The following is a 22594-nucleotide window of genomic DNA, read 5'->3' as shown; positions in this document are numbered from 1 at the left end:
TGTTTTGCTCGATCCACAGTAAGGGTCTCCCGGTAACGTTGCAGCGCTGAATTTACAGTCGATTTTGGATATTTCAGGAATTTCGCGATCTTTACCCCTGACCACGTCGGTTTCTCTACGTGAGTGTGCAAAATTTTTTTTTGGCCTTTCGCGTTCCATCGTCTATAACTTTTGACTGACTGCTTCAATCCTGATGAAATTTTTACCACTAAGTAAACAAACCATCCGGATCAAAACACTGTCAATAGATTTGCGATGTGACTAATTGAGGCGCTGCAGTTAATGAAAAGATTCTATGTGAAACAAATTTTAAGAATAACGTTTATGATAATAATAATAGTTATTCAGTAAAAATAACTAAAAAAGTTGAGAAAAAACCGTTCGATTTTGGCAACATTTGAATTTAGCACACAAAATGTACGGGCGTGTTGCCAAAATCGAACGGGGTCTGTACAAAAATTATGAAAAATGACAAAACAGCGAATAAGACAAAAAAAGAGAACAGAAAGTGTCCATTACCAGGGGGCTCAACGAAGTCTTTTGGTGTGGGGGAGTGTGGTGGGCCGCTTTACATAATTTATGAAAAAAAAATTGAGTACACAAACTATTTGGTAAAAATAACTTTTTGATTTTCCAGTTTTCAAAGTTTTGTTCATTTGAAATTAACTTAACATCGTTCTGAAAATCCACCAGCTAACTACTTTTCCCTAGAAATAGAACATGGAAACGCACAGCCTATTCAAACTACTCTTGTGTTATTGAGTTCCAATTCCTTGGAGAAATAGTTGTATTGCTTAAGCCCAACTTCTGCGCTTGGTACTTCCGGGAAGCCATCAAGTAATCCAATCTCATCTAACAACTGACTTTCACTCACTCAGTCGCTGAAAATATTAATACGCAACCGTTCGAGGAAAAGAAGCTCATAATGCAAAACTATAAGCTTTCTGTCTGCTTCTGGCTGCGGCGTCAGCAAGTAACGAATTTCCCTCCCACTCAAAAAGCGCGAGGAGCTGTCTAACAAGAATGTTACAAACAGCATGGCCCAGCCAAAGGTATTCCGTATTAGGTATAGCTGGAAAGTCGAGCTGGCAAAACCAATCAGCATCAGATCGTTCTGATGAATAAAATTCCACCGTCAGAGAAATTCGTTCTCCTTCGAATGGCAGCGAGTGTTCGGAATGATTCAGTGAGATAGAAATTTCTCTCCCTTATCGCGTGTAGGTGTTACTTTCAGGCAGGTGCTCGTATCGCATATTGGTGACAGTATCGCTTTTTACCTTCCCTTCGTTTCGATGTTCCTATCTTTTCCATGAGATAAAACATTTCGAGAATTTGTCCATTCCCATCTTGCGAAAATTCGCGGCAGAAATGTACCTTCGCGTAGGGACCGGAGCCAGAAGGATGTATGTTTTTATTTGTTGTTGTTTTTGCCGTTGTTATATTTTCACTCCATCCAAAATATCACGTGGTGCCAAAACAAATCAGTGATATATGAAGTTTTATTAGATTGGAACAAAACCCGAGTGCTTTTGGCTCGTCTGCTGGAAAACTGCTAACGGCTGCATTTTTCGGTAAGATGGATCCATATTTTGAGGATGCCTGTGCTGTGGGAAAACAAGTTATTCAAAACCAGTTTATAATAACAGAGCATTGGTGAACCATTACTATTATTATTGATTTTTTTTTTCATATTTGAGAAAATTCAATCGTTATCAACAAGGAAACAAAGCTGTCCAAGTTTTTGATAAATGTAAGAACTAATTTATGACAAAAATATTCAATTATCTACAAAAGGATAAAAGATAGGTTGTGATTTCAAAATTTTCAATATAAAATTTAGGCATTTTAAAGGCAAATTTGGTCAAAACCTACGAATCACTTTACACAAATCAAAAATGAATACACAATTTTCTATATCTCATTACTCATCAACAGATTTTAAATCGTATATCTGGCTTCTATAAATCCGCTAATGGTTAATATGATAAAAATAGCTCTTCAAACTTTGTTTTTGAAAACGAAAATAAAAAAATAAAGTAACTTAATATAACTTCTTTGTTTGGATTTGCAATGCAAGTGAATAAGTAAATATGGGCAATATCCTAGCTGTTTTCAACAAAATCCGGGTAACCGGCCCCAGATCGGACTTTGTCCAAATTGTTTGTTGAATATCCGAGCAAGTCAGTGTAAATTGGCCTTTCAGGAAAGCTTTTTTGAAATTGCTTAAATTTTCATCGTAATCGATGTAATTTAATTTAAATCCGTAGTTCAACACCATACGAATTTCAATCAACAAACTGTATTTCAAATTTTGTTCAATATTAGCTGACTCGGTTGCTTTGTTTCACCATCCAAAAACTGTTAAAACTCGCTAAATTATATAAATTCAAGAATTTTTGAGAATGTTTGAGTTTAAATGCAAAATAAATGTTGTTTTTGTTGTTTTTACTTCTGATTTGGAATGGGTTTGTAATGACTCCCAAGCAACCAAAAGTCACATATTTACTTGAATGAAGGCTTTGAATGTTACATAACGGCTGACAGAATCTACTGCCCAATTCCCTTGAGTGAACTTTTTGTACTCATTATTGAATTTGAAAATTGCAAAAGTGATTAATATGTACGTTGAAAGGGACTTAAGTCACATAGAGGGCACAAAAGTGCTCAAAACGGAATTTACTAAGTCGTAAAAAGTGCATTGAGGTGCTTTCTTCCTGTTTGGATGGTTGTCTGGTGGGGCGGGTGCGCCTGCAGGTATGATACAAAATCATATAACCACTTCGAGTTTTAGTTTCAGTCAGAGCAACATCTAGGCGAGGCCTTGTGGGTAGCGTGTTGGATTCTCACCACAAAGGTCAGGGTTTGATCCCCAAGCCGGGCAAGTTTTTTTCAATAAGTAATTTGATACTTGAGTGACCAATCTTATGCAATATATGGAGGAAATGTAGAAAAGAAGCAATTGAGCAGCAAATTGAACAAATCCCTGCAAACCTCAATTTGTCGAGTTTGGAATCCGGCGCGTGGCATCATGACGGCACCATGTACTAAACATAGTAAAACATAAAGAGAAGGTGAAATGAACCGATGCCAAGGGTGCAGTTAAAAAGAGATTTTTTCACTCATTTTACGATTTTTCGGAAGCTAAATTAAATGGCCACTGTAAGTTGAATAACTCAACTACTTACTTAATGTTCCCGCGCCGATCCTCCGGTGCATAGGGCTGTGGTAAAAGACCTCCACTGTTAACGATCCGGAGCCAGCGTCTTCACTTGGTCCCAGTCAAGACTCTCGTCAACTATTCGTACTTCGGCGGCTAGACTTCGCCGCCACGAGTTTCTGGGCCTGCCTCCCTCCGATGTCCCTCTGGATTCCATTCAAGTGCCTCTCTGCAAATCTTGTTCTCATCTCTTCGCAGGATGTGGCCAATCCATCTCGACTTATGCTCCCAATTTTGATGACACCGGCGATGTAGTTCCTCATTTGAGATTCAGATGCCAGGCCACCAAGCGTGGATGATATTCCGCAGGCAGTGGATTACAAATACTTGCAATTTTCGCGTTGTTTCCGCATATGTGCACCAAGTTTCACACCCGTGCAGCAATACGGATTTGATGTTTGAGTTAAACATCGTAATTTTCGTTCGTAGAGATATCAGACGTGAGCGTAAGATGTTTTGGAGACACGCAAACGCAAATCGGGCTTTTCTGATCCGGGTTTTAATGTCTTTCTTAGTACCACCATCAGGCGTTATCTGGCTACCAGGTACCATGAAATTGGAACGATTTTCTGTGTTGATCTCCATCGACTTGGTCTCTTGGAATCTCTTGGAATCTCATCCATTACGATTAGAAAAAGTAGCGGTTATAAGATACATCCCTGTTTCACTCCAACAGTTACCGGGATTGGATAAGACAAGACACCATCGTGCAAGACCTTGCACGAAAATGCCTGGTATTGTGCTTCGATAAGATTTATTTATTATTTATTTATTTATTTTTTATTTATATAAAATAAAATCATCTGACATGGGTGTCTTAATGATCATCTTAATGTTAGTTGTACAAAGCACGATAGTTTTACTCAACTTCGTAGTTGAACACTTAATTCAGATTCAATACGGCGTCGAAAGGTTAAAGTGGATACATGAAAGTCAAAGATAGTATAATAACTAAGGAAGCATATTTTTGTTGAACGAAGAGGGTCGTTGCTTCCATAACGCGTACTTCTCGGTTCCAGAGATAACCAGTTTCTATTTCGTAGAGTTCGTTCTGGCGCATAAATATTACAGCGAGAAAGTAGCCAGGAGCAATCAATTTCGTTCCGAAGAATTTTTGCCACGAACAGCGATTGACCGATGGAACGACGATCCGACAGCGTATGAAGTCCAAGCAGGGCACAACGTTGTGCGTATGGCGGTAAATTCAAAGGATTCTTCCAAGGTAGCTCTCGAAGAGCGTAACGTACGAACCGACGTTGAATTGCTTCAAAACGTGCTGTCCATGCGGCTTCAAAAGGCCACCATACAAGATTCGCGGATTCCAGTATTGATCGCACCAGACAGCAATACAGAGCTCGCAAGCAGACCGGATCTGTGAATTCTTTGCTCAGACGTATGATAAATCCCAGCATACGGTTAGCCTTCTCGAGTACCTTAGAGTAATGCCTCTTAAAAGTCATTTGACTGTCCAACAAAACGCCAAGATCCTTAATCTCCTCAACACGATGCAACTGCTCGCCCATAATTATTGTAATCATACACAAAGGGATTTTTCCTGCGCCCAAATGTGATAATACAGCATTTCGCAACACTCAAAACAAGTAAATTGTTAGCGCACCAGTTTACAACTGTGTCTAAGAAGCGTTGAAACTCGAGGCAGTCAGATTGACTGTTTATGACTAGGAATATTAGTCATCCGCATACAGCAAAACTCCACACCCAGTGAGCAACAAATTGATGTCATTCCACCAGCTCTGGTAAAAAAATGCGCTAACTCATTGTCCGTTCCTATGTCGATTTTTTTCAACCAGTCATTGATGGAGGGTATTTTTCCCAATGCCTGGAAAAATGCATCGATTACGCCGATTCACAAATCCGGAAACATACACCAAGCTGAAAACTATCGCGGAATATCGATTCTGAGCTGTTTTCCGAAGGTGTTTGAGAGTCTAGTATTTGACGTGCTTTACCAATCGGTGCGTCATACTATTTCGGAAGATCAACATGGGTTTATGAAAGGTAGATCCACGACCACTAACCTTATGACTTACGTTTCGAAGTTGGTTCCTAGACTAGACAAACGTCAACAAGTCGATGCTGTGTATGTAGACTTGAGCAAGGCTTTCGATAAGGTACCACACGAGCTGGCTATTGAAAAAATGCGTCGTACTGGACTCCCAGATTGGCTTTGTAGGTGGCTCAACTCATACCTTGTAGGCCGAACTGCTTTTGTACGACTGAAAAACATTAACTCGACACCTTTCGAAATCACTTCTGGAGTTCCTCAGGGAAGTCATTTAGGACCTCTGATCTTTCTTCTCTTCATAAACGACCTAGGCTCCACGATCGAATCAGAAAAATTACTGTACGCCGATGATCACAAGATTTTCCGAACGATTTCCTCTCTGTTTGATTGTTGTGCTCTTCAAAAGGACATAGACACACTTTCAAGTTGGTGCTACCAAAATGGTATGGCACCCAATGTTACTAAGTGCAGTGTCATCTCATTCTCTCGTCTACGTCGTCCACTGAATTTCGAATATAAAGTACTAACGACCGTTTTGAACCGCACATCTACTGTCAAGGACCTTGGAATTATTTTGGACAGTAAACTAAACTTTTCCGAGCATATCTCCGCAACAGTAGCGAAAGGCTTTGCAGTTCTTGGATTTATACGACGAAACACATCATTTTTCAATGACTTCTACAGTTTGAAATCTTTGTACTGCGCTCTTGTGCGCAGTATTATGGAGTACGGGGTGCAAATCTGGGCACCATATCAGACTGTGCATGTAAACAGGGTCGAAAGAGTACAACGATGCTTCATCAGATATGCTCTGCGTCAACTACCATGGATCGACGCTCATAACCTCCCGCCTTATGAACAACGCTGTTTGTTATTGAATTTGCCGACACTGGAATCAAGGCGCGTTTACCTACAACGGCTTTTCATCTTCGACCTCCTGCAGAACAACGTGGATTGCTCAGAACTGCTATCACTACTGCCGTTAAATGCTCCCATCAGAACAACCCGGACGCGCGATTTTCTTAGACTTGCCCTGCGACGAACCCAATACGGTCAAAACAACCCATTGGATGTATGCTGCGCGCGCTTCAATGAAATATCTAGTGATTTTGATTTCAATGTTTCCAAAACTGTTTTTAAATCTAGAATAAGATAGTTTAGATATTTTTCATTGTACTTAATTCTTAGAGCATCTGCAAAGATTGAAATAAATATAATATTTGTAGCGTTGCGATGTGGTCCACATATGATCGTCCGAATCGGAATCCAGCTTGTTGGCGTCGGAGTGTAGCGTCAATTTTCTCCTGGATCCTGTTTAGGATCACTTTTCAGAGTACTTCAAGATTTGTACAGATCTACGTTATGCCTTGCCAGTTACCGCACTCGGTCGCCCCGCACTCGAGAATGTTGCTGTATCCCAGATGTCAGCGAAAAGACGGTACAGCATTTGTGCTGACAAGGCAGGGTCGGCTTTGAGCATCTCAGCAGGAATGCAATTGATGAAAGACGCTTTGAACGATTTCATGTCTTTTACTGCCGCTTCTTTTTCAGACAGCGAAGGAGCTTCCGAGTTGACGCCATTAATGAGACTTATACCGTATTTGTTTATGCCGAGTGTTGCACTAGTGTTGCACTGGTGCACCACTAGGTGCTGTCAAACTGTTTGTTTATTCGGACGGTGTTGCACTGGTTTTGACCTGTCGGAGTTCTGCTTACGGAGGGTGACCCACCGATAATTTTGCCAGTGTTGCAAGAGAGCGTGTGAGTGAGTGAGGTAGCAATACACTGGCGACGATTTGTGTTTGTTTTTGTCGGGTACGGTGGAGCACTGATCGAGGGGAGAAAACAAATACGGTATTAAAGTGTTTAGGGGGAATATGCACCTGCTAAGGGAAATGACCGAGTATACGGAATAAATAAGATTGAAACCCAAATACATTGCAACATGTGCTTCGTATTCCTATCTGCTACTCACATTCTGTTAAAAAACTACTACATATAACGATTTTTTGTTTTTGCTAGTTGCTCTTCGCATGCTCCCGCCTGCTGCTGGTTCGACGACGCTGGTGAAATCTCTCTCGATTTTCCCGTCTCTCGCTACTAGTGGGCTACTGCACTTAACTTTCCTGCTAGCTGCTCTTTGTTAGTTGTTTTTCCGCTTGTTGGCACGATTTTCCGATGATGCACACGAAGCTCGCATGCACTGTGCTCCACGTGTCCGTCTGCACCAGTTTTCCTCTTACGATTGGAAGTTCGAATGCACTAAAATTCTCCCTATTTACTCGCCAAACTTGCGAAACAAGAACGTAAAGTGCTTGTATTGATGACGTCGCTCTCACGCAATCACGACAGTTTCTACTCAGAGAAGGCCGCTATCATGCACGGAGCTAAGTTTGCAGCACAAGACGATGACAACAGGGCTCTTCTTCTTCGTATCTTCTGTCATTGTCACTTCTGGTGACTTTGAGTATTCATGCAGGTCACTTGTTATTAAGTGCTTCGTTTACTAATCGGTAGACGGTGGATATACGGAGTTGACGCAGATCCATTTATTTTCGAATGTTTCATTTAGTTATCGGTAAACGTTCGGCGTTCAAGAAGTTTCAACGATGTCAATGACATGCAGCATGCAACTCGAAAAACACTTTCTTGAACTGCGCAAACGACTCTAAATCACGGTTTTGCGTTACAGCTCCCGAACACTCAACGTTTTCTGGCTTTCTATCCGATCCAATTTGGATCAATTTCACAAGCCGCGTATTAATTTTCGCGGTAGTTTATCGAGCAGAATAACACCGACGTTCTCGACTATTTACCGTACAGTTCAATTCTGCCTTCCACCGGAAGCGGTTGTCCGAAAACTGATGGATGATTTCTTCTCGAGATAATTTGAAGAAAATTATTTTCCCGGTGCTTATTTTCAATCAAGTGAGGTGTGCTCATATCTTTGGTGAGCTTCGATGCGCTTTCTTGACTTAAAAGCTAGCAATAATCCACTGTTAGCTGAGGCTAACTTGTAAAACCAATTTTTTCCTTCAAACTTGACCATTTGATAGGCTTTCTAGCCTTTTGTCCTAGACTGGCTTACTCTTGGAAAAGGTTCCTATTTTTTAACCCTTTAATGCATAGTGTTGTTTTAAAACAACACTAATCTAAATCCAAATATCTCGGAAACGCGCGGAAATTTTTTAAAGATGTATGGACAAAAAATGTTCTTGAGATTAAAAGGAATTAGCCCATGGTATTTTTTATTACGGTATTTCATTGTTTTTGTGAGATATCGAACAAAGTAGGTGGAAAAAATGCAAAATTCAAATTTATTTATTTTTTCGAAAAAAGTAGTTTTTGGAAATTTGTTAATATTTCTTCAGATTCGCAAATTCTATCAAATTTTTTAACCTCAATCAATCACAAACACCTTCCTGCATCCAATTGAGAAGGTTTTGAAGAAATTTGCAAAATCGTATTGAAATGAATTAAGAATTTCAAAAAATATTTTTCAAGTTTGATGGGCCATAACTTTTACAATACTCAAAAGAACGACTTCAAACCTCTTGAGTTGTGTTATTCGAATTAAAATGTTATTATTTCACTGAATCAATAACTGATATTCTCATTTAAAAAAAGTCATGCATTAAAGGGTTAAATATCCAAAAATTTACCTCAGAATACAACAAAAACTACACCAAAACAATACATTTCCTATGAAATAAAGTTAAAATCTCACTTAAATTAACCTGCTGCTTCTAAACGCATTGATTTAATCAGGGAGAGTGTTGGTTTGCGAGCCTTAAAAAAATAGATATTTCAAGATTTTGAAATTGCGTATTTACTAACATTTGAAATTTTCAGAAACAAACTTTGTTTTTCCCAATTTGAAACTGAACTTATAGGTTTTTGAGCGTAGACATTTTTTTGAGATATTTTAACTTTAGACTTAGTAATGTTTGTTGCTTTGTTTGTATATTTGTTTGTTTGTATGCACCTTATATAAATCCACACCGCTTAACCGATTAGCCTGAAATTTGGTACAGAGATGTAGTTGGACCAGGGCAAGGTTTTAGTAATAGTTTTGAGCCCCTCTCACCTAAGAAAAGGGGGCTCCTATACAACTTTCGTTTTTATTCCCTCTAACCTAAAGTCATGGCACATACTTTGGCCAACCGATTTTCGTTTCTCTTGGCGGGGTTGTTTTCACCATCACCATGGGCCGTTGCAGACGACCATCCAGAGTTCGCGTGTACTGGATAGCAAATCAAAGCCTGCTAATGGAAAAAAATTTTGGATTTTTTTTTTCTTCTACTGTTCGCAGCAAATGCCACAAGCACGTGGTTCATGGATGAAATAATATGTCTACTTGCCTGTTCGGAGTATATTGATTTGAACAGAATGTGCTTTTTCAAAGTCGTCCTTAACGCTGCTGGGGGGCTTTGAGAGACTACAAGAAAATACAGTGAACTTAACAGTTAACCATAAATTGACTACTTCAGCTGAATTCATATTTGGAATGAGTGGTGAAAAACTAATGAACCAATTTTCATAAATTACAACTTTTAAAAACCAATCATTTTCTTATTTTTGGAATTCTTCAGAGAGAAAAAAAAATTTACTATTCGGCAAATTTAAAAGGAAATTTGAAAATTTATAAGATAATTAATTCTGAGGCTTTTAGTTTTATACAATTCAATCTCATTGGCCAATTTATAACTTTTGAGTTATATTTGTTCGTCAATTAAATTCTACTTTCTCATTGTAAAACCGTCTAGTACTACGAATCCAAATATATTATATGAATTTCGGCATCGATCACTCTTAACAATAATAAATGGATGATTATGTCTAAGAATAGAAAAATTAAAATAAACTCAAATAACACCTTTTTCATAACATTGGTTATTTTGGTTCAGAGATGATATCTATTTCGATAACTTTAAGAAACAATTAGTGTAACTTCAAACGTTTCAGACCACGTAATCATAAAACAGCGTGAAGTTAAAAAGTAAAAATATCACACTCACTACAATCCAAAACATGCGAAGTGAGTCTCCAAAATGGTTCAACAAGCTTCGGAAGTCTCTTTATAAATTTCTAAGTAATTAAATCTTTAATGTACCATTGTACAGGGAGATCATCCATCTTGAATAATGGAATGATCTCCAAAAGAGATTCACATAAGATGGGGGATGGGAAACATAAAAAAATAGTTTAATCATTTGAAGATACAAAAAATATAAGGCCAAATCGATTCAAGCTTCCTGAAAAATGGTGGATGAAAAAAATAATTTTCATTATAGGATGAATAAGAATTTGAGGGAAATTATTTTCAATTACTATTAATTGTAACCTCATGACTATAAGTTTTTCAAAAATATGAAAACGGTAAACACAGTTAATAATCTCAATAAAAACTTTGAAAAGACTTACAAACTTTACATGGCAAAAAAATGTGCCATATAATATAATGATGAATATTACGCTTCCAAAATTTAAAAAAGTCAACGCATTCATTTTGATTTTTATTTTATGTAAACCCGAGCAAGGCCGGGTAAAATCAGCTAGTTATTAATATTTATTAAAGACCCTTTAACAATTGTCATTAGGGTCAAATCTTAGTTATTGTTGATTATGTGGAAAAATATTATGCTGATCAAAGCTACACCGGTGATCAATCAATTGATCGTATAGTTTTATTAGAATTTGAGTACATGTACAATACACATGTCATATTTGGATCTATTAGCTAGATAAGTTCCCAAGTCATGCAAAAGTTTGTGTTCCAACCGTATAAGTTACAGCCATATAAACTGAAAGAAAAGCTTTCCCCTTGAACAACTTTTAAATATTTGCATTTTGATGACATATTCCACAATTAAAGAACCATAAGATGGCTTTGGGACATCCCAGGAGATAATGTCGAGCAAACCAATTTCTTTTTCCATTCATTAACGATGAACAACTGTATATAGGTAATCATGCTCTACCAAAAGTTTGTGAATGACGGGGCAATACAGGACAGTTAACCGCTCGACCAATTCTTTGCCTCTACTGAGAAAACTTTCACTTTAGCGCGCACACAAGAAAAGACAGTCGTAAAACATATTATTTAATTAACCACAAAACGATTTTGGAAAAACATTGGCTCCGATGGCGTTTGCTAGAAGCCAATGTTGTTATAACTTAACTAACTGGGACAAAAACAAACGCTGCTGTTTGCTTTCCGGCTTGCAGACGAGAAAAACAAAAAGAGCCCAGAAGCAATAAAAACAACAGTCACAAAAAAAATCCAAACATCTCCTCAACACTCTTCGACAACAACAAATGTTGTTGGTTCTATGAATCGCAAGTTTCGCACGAAGCCATTATCGTGTGAAATGAGCTCGTACATTTGTCCTGAAACAATCACAGAAACGCGCTCGCCGGAGACACTTTGAGGGAGGAAAACTTGTGTGAACCAATATTGTGGCTGGTAGCGCAGTGATTGTTGGTTTTTCATGAAACCACTTTTGCGGTTTTCCGATACACATGCAAGTGTTTTTAGTGAGAGAGGAAAAAAGCCAAGAGCTTCAGAAGAAACTGAGGGGTACGCCATTTGATTCCGTTTTTATTTTATAGTGAAACGGATGGCGAGAATGGCCTCTGCTAAGTGCTTTCTTAAATTTATCATTAATGCACAAGATGGTTCGTTTCGCTTTTCGAGAAGACCGTTTTGGTTTTGAGATACTGAATAAAATATGGCTTTAAAATCTATGAAATTACCTTCGTTCAAGGATCAAATCCAAAATTAACTATAAAGCTCAAAATAGTTTCAATTTTATACATAGATACGCCCTTTTTACACATATTTTTTTCAAATTTCCTCAGATTTTATTAGCTTCCCATTTTAGACTCATGTCGAATAATTTGATAAAAAAAGAAATGCTTCCCTCCATTATTCAAGGTACCCGGAAAAAGATTAAAATACAATTTTATCCAAATTTGTCAAACATAATTCGATGAAAAATTCAACCATTCATGTTAACAGATCCGAGTCAATTCCCTGTCGTGTTTTCCTACGATAAACAGCCGCACAGGAAGAAAAATCAATATCGTGAATACTGAATTATGACAGGGTGAAAATGTCCCGCAGCCCGCTGAAAGGCTCAAGATCAATGGCAGCTGCTTATTATGTGTTGCTGCTGCTGCTGCTGTTATGTACACAGACAAACACACAAACACATATTTACCAAGCTTTGGCGATTCATCATTTCATCGCATTTAGTGTTCATTTGGGGGCGAACTTTGCTTTTGTTGGCTGCCTTGAATGGCTGACTCGTCAGAGCTTCGTCATCAGAGCCAGAGCCTCTTCACGTCATCGTGTCTTCTTCGTTTGGCGGTTCATATTTGGAGTGACGTTCCGGATTGTTCCGGAGGCCTCCGCCTATCAAGGCCACATTTCGTCACAATCTGTCGGCGCTCGTTTGTTGAAGTTGATGTGCCCGATGCTCCTTCTGGGTGGGAGCAAATTTTTCAGAATGGCATCAACAAACCTCCCCCAGGACCTAGGAACTCCTCGGAAAAACGTCACTGCGCTGAGCCTCGCGGAGGCCAAATTTTGATTAATGACGATTTAAATGATTAATGACTCCAGGCCATATGATCCATCGCCTGGCTGGCTGGTTTTCGTCTAAATGAATAATTTATCCTAGCGACAGATGGCCAAGATTCTACAAGAAATTCTTTGACTTTTTTTTGCTTGCAGTGCCAGAGATGATTACGAATGTGACTTTTCAGTCAGTTAATGGGGGGCCAATCTAGAATAGCCACTTATCAAGATCAGATTTGTATCTGCTAATTGACCGTTAGCTCAGCAAGACACTCAAATTGAATAAGGACGAGTAGATGGCCATAAGAAAAAAAAATGAGTCTTGAATGTCAGGAAAAACCTTATGTACAAACCTTTACGTTTAGTTTTAAGCGCCCGGCCTGAAAATCTTCCTACCATTCGTTGCTCTTAACCGATAAAATAAAGCCCTTTTTTTTATTCTTATAATTTAAACAAATTTAAATATTTGAAATAATACATTTCGTGCATTTGAAATTTAGATTATTTTTAAAATCGTGCTGTGCGTCGATTTATATCAATCAACATAAAAAGCATTTTAATTCGAATTTCATAATGATTCCAACACTTGCCATCGATCTGCTCCAAACTTTTAGCAAATAAATGGAAAATTTCCCCATCGCAGTAAAATTATCAGGTAAAAGGAATTTAATATAAGCTCCAGTAAACTTACAGTAAGTCGTTTAAAAAGGATACTTAAACGCTAAATATAAGTTTTTCAATCGAGAAATGTAACTCCAGATTCAAATATAAAATTAAAAATACATCTTTCATCACGTTAATATGAGTATTCTCGCTTTTGTGGTGTGAAAATCAAGCTTTTATATACATCTTATTTAAATTTATTGAAAATTTACCAAATTTTCAATTTTATGTTTAACAAAATCTTCTGCTGTTTTCAGGATAAACAACCTGTCTCGGTTTTGTCATGTTGTTTATCGTAAAAAACTATGTTCTATTTAATTTGAACTATCTTCAGTTGTTGCTTTCAAACTTAAAAAAAAATCAATTCCAAATCATGGAAAAAAGAAATAATAAATTAATTCTTCCGCAGATTTTTAAAATATACAGACCCCATTCGTTTTTGGCAACATTCGATTTTGGCAACATCCGATTTTGGCACATGTGCCAAAATCGAACGGTTTTTAGAAACAACATTACCTTTTAGTTTTCGTTATAATAGGACCCATGGCCGTAGGAATGGAGGGGGGGGGGGTCCATCTAAAGCAAGCGAGGTATTCTTCTCAAAATTTTAAATTTTCAATCAAATTTTTATGATGGAGTAAAGTTATTCGATAGTAACAATCTTGACTCAAAACTGACTTCAAAACTGGATTTTCAAAATTTTCTTACTTATGAATACAAATTCATTTCTTAATACCAAGTTTTGTTCAGTTTCCTTACAATGAAAATAGAAATTTGTGTTTTCAAATTTCGGATTATGTACCCAGTTTAGGATTCTTGTTTTCGGTTCGAATCATCATGAAAAATTGTAATAAAAAGCTGTGTTTGAAATCGTAGTTTAAATTTGGTTTAACATTTCCTTCAAAATTTGATACATGATTTTCGAAACTCATACGCATTTTTTTTACATCTAGTTAATGTTTTTTTCAAATACGAAAAAAAAATAGTGATTCAGATTCGAAGTTCATAAACTTTATTCTTAAGCTTAATTTAAAACATAAAAAAGCTTCATAATAGCGATAGAGATTCATCATTCGAAATTTTTATTTTGTTAAGATTCGTAAGTCGGATTGGAAATTAATCCTAATTGAAATAAAGAATATCATTGAAACTCAAAACATCCAATTAGTTTTATGGCATCATGATTGAGGGCTGAAGCAGATGTCAATTCTTGGTTCATATTTATAAATTCAGAAACCATTTTTATGTGCATTTCAGAAAACGTATTGAAATTCCGGAACAGATTTTCAAATTCTTAATTGAAGTTAAAAATTCAGATTCAGATTCAGCTCGTAAATGATTTCTACAATCAAGATGATAATTTCGATAATGATTTAAATTGCAAGAGATTTCAGAATGATAATTAAAATTGTTCGATTTAAGAATTAAACCAATGTCAATTCGTTTGCACAATTCAGCTGAAAACTACAAAAAAAACAGCTATAGTTTATTTTACAAAAAAAATCCATCAACAGAAATTGATTTTCAATGAAAATTAATTGATGATAAAGCAACATGTACATATCTTCTCTTAAAAAAATTTCCGAGAATACCATATGTCATATTGTTCAACATTATTAATATTGCAGTATTTTCAAAAACCAAATTTAAAACTAAAATCTTAAATTAAAATCAAGTTTGCATAAATCCGAATTGCACTGCAAAATTTGAATCTTTTACTTTTGTCTTTGAAAATTGGATCTATTTTTAGAATTTTTAGAAATCTATTTTTAGATTTTTTTTTGCGAAATTGAAGGCTTTCTTAAACAAAATTATTGAATGTTCAAATCAAATAAGGAATATAAAGCTTTCCAGATTACCCGGATTTAAATGGACTTGCCCGGAAATTTAACTTCAAACACATAGGGAAAGGTTTGGCTGCCCAAATTTTGTTTATAAAAACCTATTTTTGTCCGTATTTATTCAGATTTTATTGGAAACTAAAAAAAAATAAACTGCATCATTATGATTTTGAAATTTGTCGCCCAATAACGGAATTTTACAAGCTTGATTTATAAAAATAAATATGAACAATTTTTTAGGGGACTGAAATACGATTCAAAATCTGGTTTTGTTTTTCGGCGAAAAAAATTATTATTCAATTTTTTTTCACTTAATTTTTGTTTAATAGTTCTTGGATTTTTGTCAAATTTTCTAGAATATTGATAAGATTTTGATTTGAAAATTTGGAAAAAGAATGTCCGAATTTTGCCAGGTTTCAAATAAAATAGCCCAGATGCGTGCGGGAGAACTTCTGTTAATTTTAAGCTCAGTTCACTAGATTTTGATGCAAATTTAAGATTTATTTAAACAAATCCTAATAAATATTTGAAAGATTTTAGGATGTTTTTTTAAAGTGTCTATTCAAAACCAAAAAATAGTTTCAATTAATCTAGAAAAATGAACTGTAAACTGAATAATCAAGTAGTATTTAAATATAATAAGTATTTTGAATTTTTTAATTCACGCATTGTTTGAGCAAAAATGTCATAGAAAAAAATTGGTCACCAAAACCCCCTCCCCCCCCCTAGAGTCAGCTCTTCCTACGGCCCTGATAGGACCAATTTATTTTAGACAAATACCATAAACACGTTTTAATGTTCTGAAATGGTGATAAAATGCAACAATGAAAACGAAAGTTTTTATTTTAATTTTATAAAGTACTCAAAAATGACAAAAAGATGAAAAATTCAAAAAGTTGAAAAACAAATTCAAACATAAGACTAAAAATGACAAAAAAACATCAAAAAAATTATGAAGAATGACAAAAACAGCAAATATGACAAATTAAAACAAACATTATAAACGAATTAAGAAAAGTGCAAAATGCATCAAAAACATGATGAAAAAATTAAAAAAATGACTACAAATGATCGAAAATTTTCTAAAAATATAGTTTTTGATATTAATAATAGTTGTTTTTTTAAATAATTGAAAAAAAAGTTAAGAAATAAAACAGTTCGATTTTGGCAACATTCGATTTTGGCAACACAAAATGTACGAGCGTGTTGCCAAAATCGAACGGGGTCTGTACTTCAAATTATGAAAAATTTAAAGTTATGAAAAAAAAATAAATCAGAGGTTTGGAAATAGAATTTCTGTCTTTTTTTTTACTTTAAGTATTCGAAATTAAGTTTATTTTTGACAGTTGAAGAAATATGATGAGAAAATTAGTAAAGAAACATATGAGACCAAACATTATTTTGTAAGCATTAGAGGGTTTAATATCAAAAACAAAAATTTTTTGTATTACAAATATAGATCATAGATCATAGATATCTTTAATATAACACATAATTCTGTAAAGTGTAATTTTCATAGTTATTGAATTAAAGCAGTGTTAACCAGGGCCATAGGAAGAACTGACTCATGGGAGGGGGGGGGGGGGGGGGGGGGGGGTTGATCAAATAATGCATGATTAAAAAAAAATACTTTTTATTTTTAAATACATACTTTTTGTTCAATCATTTTAAAGTTCATTTTTCTAGTTAAATAAGAACTAGTTTTTCGTGTTAAATAGAAACTTTTGAAAAAACATCCATAAATTTTTCAAATGATGATTTAGATTTGTATAAATAATCCTTTAGCACCAAAATAGAAAACCTTCTTTCATCGATGGTTGAAATCTTGAGTTTGCATTAAAATCTGGTGAACTTAGCTTAAAATTGCCAGAAGTTATTATTTTATTTAAAACCTGACAACATTCTAACATTCTATTTCTAAATTTAAAAAAAAAAATCCGGTCCATATTCAGGAAAACTTGACACAAATCCAAGAACTATTCAACAAAAATCAAAGAAGAAAATTTGAATAATTATTTTTTGCCGAAAAAACGACCAGAGCTTTAATCGTTTTTCAGTTTTCTAATAACAATAGTTTATGTTTATTTTAATAAATTTAGCTTTTGAAATTTCTTTTTTGTCAAAATTTCATTTTTGACAAAATTTAAAATCATGATGACGCAATTTCATTTTTTTTTTCATTTTCCAATAAAATGTGAATAAATCCGAGCATAAAAAGGTTTTTTTCTACAAAATTTGGGCGGCCGAACCAATTCACTACTTTTTTTTATAAAACATTTGGGCAAGTCTGAGTTATCTGGCCAGTTTAATTCTGCTTATATGATTGGAACCTACAATAAGTTTTTATCAAGAAAACCTACAATTTCGAAAGAAATTTTTAATAATAAATTCAATTCTCAAAAGTAAAATTAAAAGAGTATAATTTTGCAGTAAAAATTGGATTTATGCAAACTTCATTTTAGATGAAGATTTAAGTTTAAATTTGGTTCTTGAAAATATTGCAATATTAATTATGTTGAACAACACGCCAAAACATATGGAATTTTTTGAAATTTCTTGGAAAAAAAATTTACATGTTTCTTCATTTTCATTTAAAATCAATTCCTATGGATGGATTTTTTTGCAAAATGAGCTTAAATTCTACTTAATTATTGTCATTTTTATCTGGAGCAAACGAACTGACTTTGGGAAGATTCAAAAATCAAACTAACAATCAAAATTATCATCCTGCAATCTTTCGCAATTTAAATCTTCAAGTATTCTTGATAATTTTTGATTGTGGAAATCATTTACAAGCTGAAGATGAAATTGAATTTTGAACTTGAATAAAAATTAAAATTTTCATTCTGTTTCGGAAGTTCAATACGTTTTCTGAAATGTACACAAAAACCATTTCTGAATTTTGAAATATGAGCCAAGAATTAAAATCAGTCTCGGCGCCCTCAACCATGAATCCATAATAATAATTCTGATGTTTTGAATTTCAATGATTTCAACTATGTATTCCTTACATGACTTGCAAGTCTAAATAAAAAATAAAAATTTCCAGTTATAATTTTGAAGCTTTTGTATGTTTCAATTTATGTAGCATAAGAATAAAGTTCATGAAATTCGAATCTAACTGGAACATAAAAAAACTAAGCTTTAAAACACTTTAAAGTTTTTTTTTTTCATATTCGGAAAATTATTAACGGAATGTAAAAATATGCGTATGTTTTTCGAACAACATGAATCAAAGTTTGAAGAAAATGTAAAACCAAATTTAAATGACAATTCAAAACACAGCTCTTTATTTTAATTTTTAATGATGATTCGAGCCGAAAACAAGAATCCTTATCCAAAATTTGAAAACCCGAATATAATTTCTATTTAGATTGTAAGGATCCAGAATTAAATTTAGTATTCAGAAATGAATTTGTATCCATAAGTGAGTAAATTTTGAAAATATGTAGCTGAATTTTGAACCTGGGATTAGTTTTTGAGGTTTTTTTGAGTCAAGATTGTTACCATCGAATAACCTTACTCTATCATCAAAAATCTGATAAAAATTTAAAATTTTAAGCAGAATACCTAGCTTGCTTTTGATTGACCCTCATGAGGAGGTTGTTACCCCAAAATACCCCCCCCCCCTCCCTTCCTACGGTCTTGGTATTAACCACAAAGATAGTAAGGAAAATTAGACCGATTGCAAATCAAAATTTTCAGATGTTATTATTCAATTGTTTTCCTTAACAAATGAATCATCATTTCACAAGAAAATGTTAAACACTAAAAAACACATGATTGAAATGCAAGGATTCTGATTTCTTTGATATTCTAATCAAACTCGTCCCAATAATGTATGTTATATTTTTTTTTTGAAATTTCTATTCAAATTCTATATTATGAAATTTTTCAAAAGGAAAATAAATGTTGTAAAGTTAAAAATGCATTCTTTTCTGAATAAAATAGCAGAACTTTAGTATGGAATAAAATTGAAAAACGTCAACTTTTTGATGAGTTTTATCCATAATTATTTCTTATATGTTTTTCCTAATATTTGAGGTTAAGTAAAATAAATATTTTTAAATCTAGTTTAATACTGCTTTATATCAATTTGGTTTTTAGTTTGCAAAAGGAATTAAATTTTTTTTATTACTTATTTTCGGTAATTGTACTATGGTGGAAAATATTCTACCAGATTCAAACATATTGCACCATTTTTCTTAGAGCTTCAAAACTGTTATTAAAACTTGAGAAAAAAGAGAGAAAAAATATTATCAATTGAATTTTGTCGGGCAATGTGAGGTGTATTTTTTGCTTCAAAAAAATCATTTTATTTCTATTTTACCAACATGGAGAAGAATTATAAGCCAAAATTTCAAATACAATTTGCAAAAAAAAATTACAAAATCAGCAGAGTGCAAAATGGGGTTACTTACGTTAAAATTTGCAACGGTTATTTCATGAAAAAAATCAATATTTTTTTTCTTGATTCATCCTTTTTTTGTGTACAATATGATTTTTAGGGAAAAAAACAATGAAATCCAAAATAAGAAATATGGATTTAATATAAAGTCTTGAAGGTCAAAATTTATTGCTAAAACTCTCATAAGATGAAAATCATTTTAAAAAAACTGTTAAAACTTATCTGAAAAGTTTACAAGCTTTATTTATGAACTGAAAAAGATTCAGATTTAAAAAAAAGGATTCTTATTGAAAAAAAATCATATAAAACAAAATAATAGCGCATTTTGTATCAACACAAATGTAAAAATTTAATTTATATTGAAAAAACCAAAGTTTGCTATCACCAACATTATAAAGCATCTAATTTTACAGCGACGACGCTATTAATATGATCATGTCAAACTATATTCTAATCAAAGGATGGTTCATGGCATTAAGATTTTCCCTTTTGAGTTTCAATGAGATTTAAAATTAATTTCTTCCATAAGGTTGATTATATGAAGTTGATTGATTTATACTTACAGTATTTGTATTTTTTATTTTTGTCTCTTTTTTAAATTAACACCAAACATATAACAACACTTCGTCTATACCTAAAGCTTAGTTCTTTTAGAAATGGGACAGTTACGAATGCCTGTATCTAAAAAACCATTCGTTTGAACGAAATACTTTCTATGAAGAAAAAGAAGGTAATGTTATGATCTTTTATGAAAAAATTTGAAAAAAAATATTTACCGTTATTTGTTAAAGAAATTTCTACTTTATTATTAATATCTCCCATTGACCGGCGCACACTTTTTTCAGTCATGGAATTGATCAGTTTCTCCAACTTATACTTCGTAAAATCTATATTTTAGGTGGCTTCACCCTCCTTCTTCAATTTCTGATACTTTTTGGTCCAATAGTTTTCTGGAAACTAGAAACTGGAAGCATTTTAGTGGATACAGTTGTTTCGAAATGAACAAATTTGATTATTTTTTACCACATTTTTGAACGTTTTTTTTCGGTACCGGTTTTACAGCTTGAGAGCTTTGGAACTAACAAAAAATGGTTGTTTGAGGTTGGATTTCAATGAGTCATTACTAGGCAACACTTTCAGCTTATCGGAGAAAATTGTTTTGGACATTTCAGCGATCTACCCTTAGTTTTTCGTTTATTGAAAATTAAAAATGCTGGTATGAGACTTGACTTCCTTGATGACCCTCAAACGTAGTTGCCGATCCTGTGCTTTACTCCAATGCTTGATTTGAACTTTGTGGACATTTTTACAGTGTTTGCATACTTATCCACCACAAAAACTTAGTAATTCTTTGAATAATCAACGGTTTTGTCAGCTATCAATTTGATAATGACGTATTTTCAAGGAAACTGTGCAAAATGATTTTTTTCCTTTTCTCTTGTATCGTACATATCTCAAAAACGCGTAAATTTTAAATTTTGAAAAAAATAGGTCAAATAGTACTTTTTACAGGCAACAAAATGCTGTCAAAATTTTCAATATCCAATAACTAGTTAACGAGCTATTAGCAAATGAAAGTGTCCCATTTCTAAAAGAACTAAGCTTTATTTGCATCGCCGGGAGTCAAATAACCCTTAACACTTTTTCGCAAAAACTATCTTGTTTATCAACCGATTTTTACAAATTTATAGTTATAGAAAGCTTGTAACGTGACTCAACTATGATTCTCAGACAATATTCATGATTTTAAAGTTATTCAAAGTCTAACAAGAAAAAAACGAGAAAAACAGGCCTCGGGAAAAGGCTGAAAGTTAGTTTATCAGTGCTCGAATAAAAATTTACTGAATGGCTGAGAATGCTGATGTTAGAAACTGTATGTTGCAAATATGGATATTTTTAAATTTATTAAGATCATTGCCACAAAAAATGTGAAAAAGTGGTGTAAAAACCTAATTTTTGATGGATCATCTGCCTAGTTTTTGCAGTCACAGTAGAGAGTTTTGAAAAGTTAATTGAAAAGTAGACGTTTTTTTGAAGTTTTTTCATCATAAGATTCATAAAACATGAAACACAAAATTCTGGAGGGCTATTTATCAGTAGGTGTTTTTAGAAATTTATATAAATCTGCATTTTCTGAGACCATTCTAATACTTAAATTCTTATAATATTATTATATCCAATGAAAAAGTACGTGCATTTTGAAAATAAAAACAATCATTGAAAAAATTTGCGAAAAAAAAACAATTATGATAGTAATTAAAGTCTTTTGATGTAAATAAAAAAGTCATTTGATCCCCTCCATTACATTTAATGTTAACAGTGTTTTGGAGGTTTTGAAATTTTGAAGAGAATTTTCTTTATTTGTGCATTGAGTTCATAACTGTGAAGTTTGAATATTAAATTGTAAAAAAAATACCATTGTTGATGTTTATTGCATTTGAAATATTAATCAAACATAGAGCTTCAATATTAGGGATCTTCAATTAATTTTCCTCAATGAATGCAATTTTTGTTGTTGTTAGCCAAACAGCAGGTCATTGGATTTGTGTACCTCTTTTTTTGACTACGCACCTGAAAGCCCTTTTCGCAAAAAAAAAAACATAAGCAACGCGATTGCCTCAACGCAGCAACAATTGAGCTGACCAGCAGCGGCGATATTTTTTTGGTCCGAACATATCCGTTTGTTTGGCTGCAAGTGGAAAAACAACCGGCCGCACGGCGGAAGCCAAATAGTAAGCAATTCTGGCAGTTTCTCCTAAAGGTGTGGCTGGATCGATTGATGGAAGCACTCCGATAAAAGCCCCTGGTCGGACGATGGAATCTTCAGTTCACTTGGTGGTTTACCCGCGCTCAACAA

The 22594-nt window shown here is 34.1% G+C and overlaps 1 protein-coding gene across 1 annotated transcript; it reads left to right on the top strand.

Moving 5' to 3' along the window:
- The first annotated feature begins 5034 nt into the window (after positions 1-5034).
- LOC129753049 (uncharacterized) lies at positions 5035-22534 on the top strand. Its single transcript, XM_055748843.1, has 4 exons — positions 5035-5407; positions 6018-6109; positions 6187-6315; positions 22343-22534. The coding sequence occupies exons 1-4, from the start codon at positions 5035-5037 to the stop codon at positions 22532-22534; spliced, it is 786 nt and encodes a 261-aa protein (XP_055604818.1).
- The last annotated feature ends 60 nt before the right edge of the window (positions 22535-22594 follow it).

The sequence above is a fragment of the Uranotaenia lowii genome, chromosome 3 (genome assembly GCF_029784155.1).
Source record: "Uranotaenia lowii strain MFRU-FL chromosome 3, ASM2978415v1, whole genome shotgun sequence".
NCBI lineage: Eukaryota > Metazoa > Arthropoda > Insecta > Diptera > Culicidae > Uranotaenia > Uranotaenia lowii.
Note: the sequence above shows the minus strand (reverse complement) of the source record. Positions and strands in the feature narration are given on the sequence as shown.

Coding starts and splice junctions, on each gene's coding strand:
- LOC129753049 (XM_055748843.1), top strand. CDS start 5,035: ATGGAGGGTATTTTTCCCAATGCCTGGAAAAATGCATCGATTACGCCG. Junction 6,110..6,186: donor CCCGCCTTATGAACAACGCT/GTTTGTTATTGA, acceptor GACCTCCTGCAG/AACAACGTGGATTGCTCAGA. Junction 6,316..22,342: donor GTCAAAACAACCCATTGGAT/GTATGCTGCGCG, acceptor AAAAAACATAAG/CAACGCGATTGCCTCAACGC.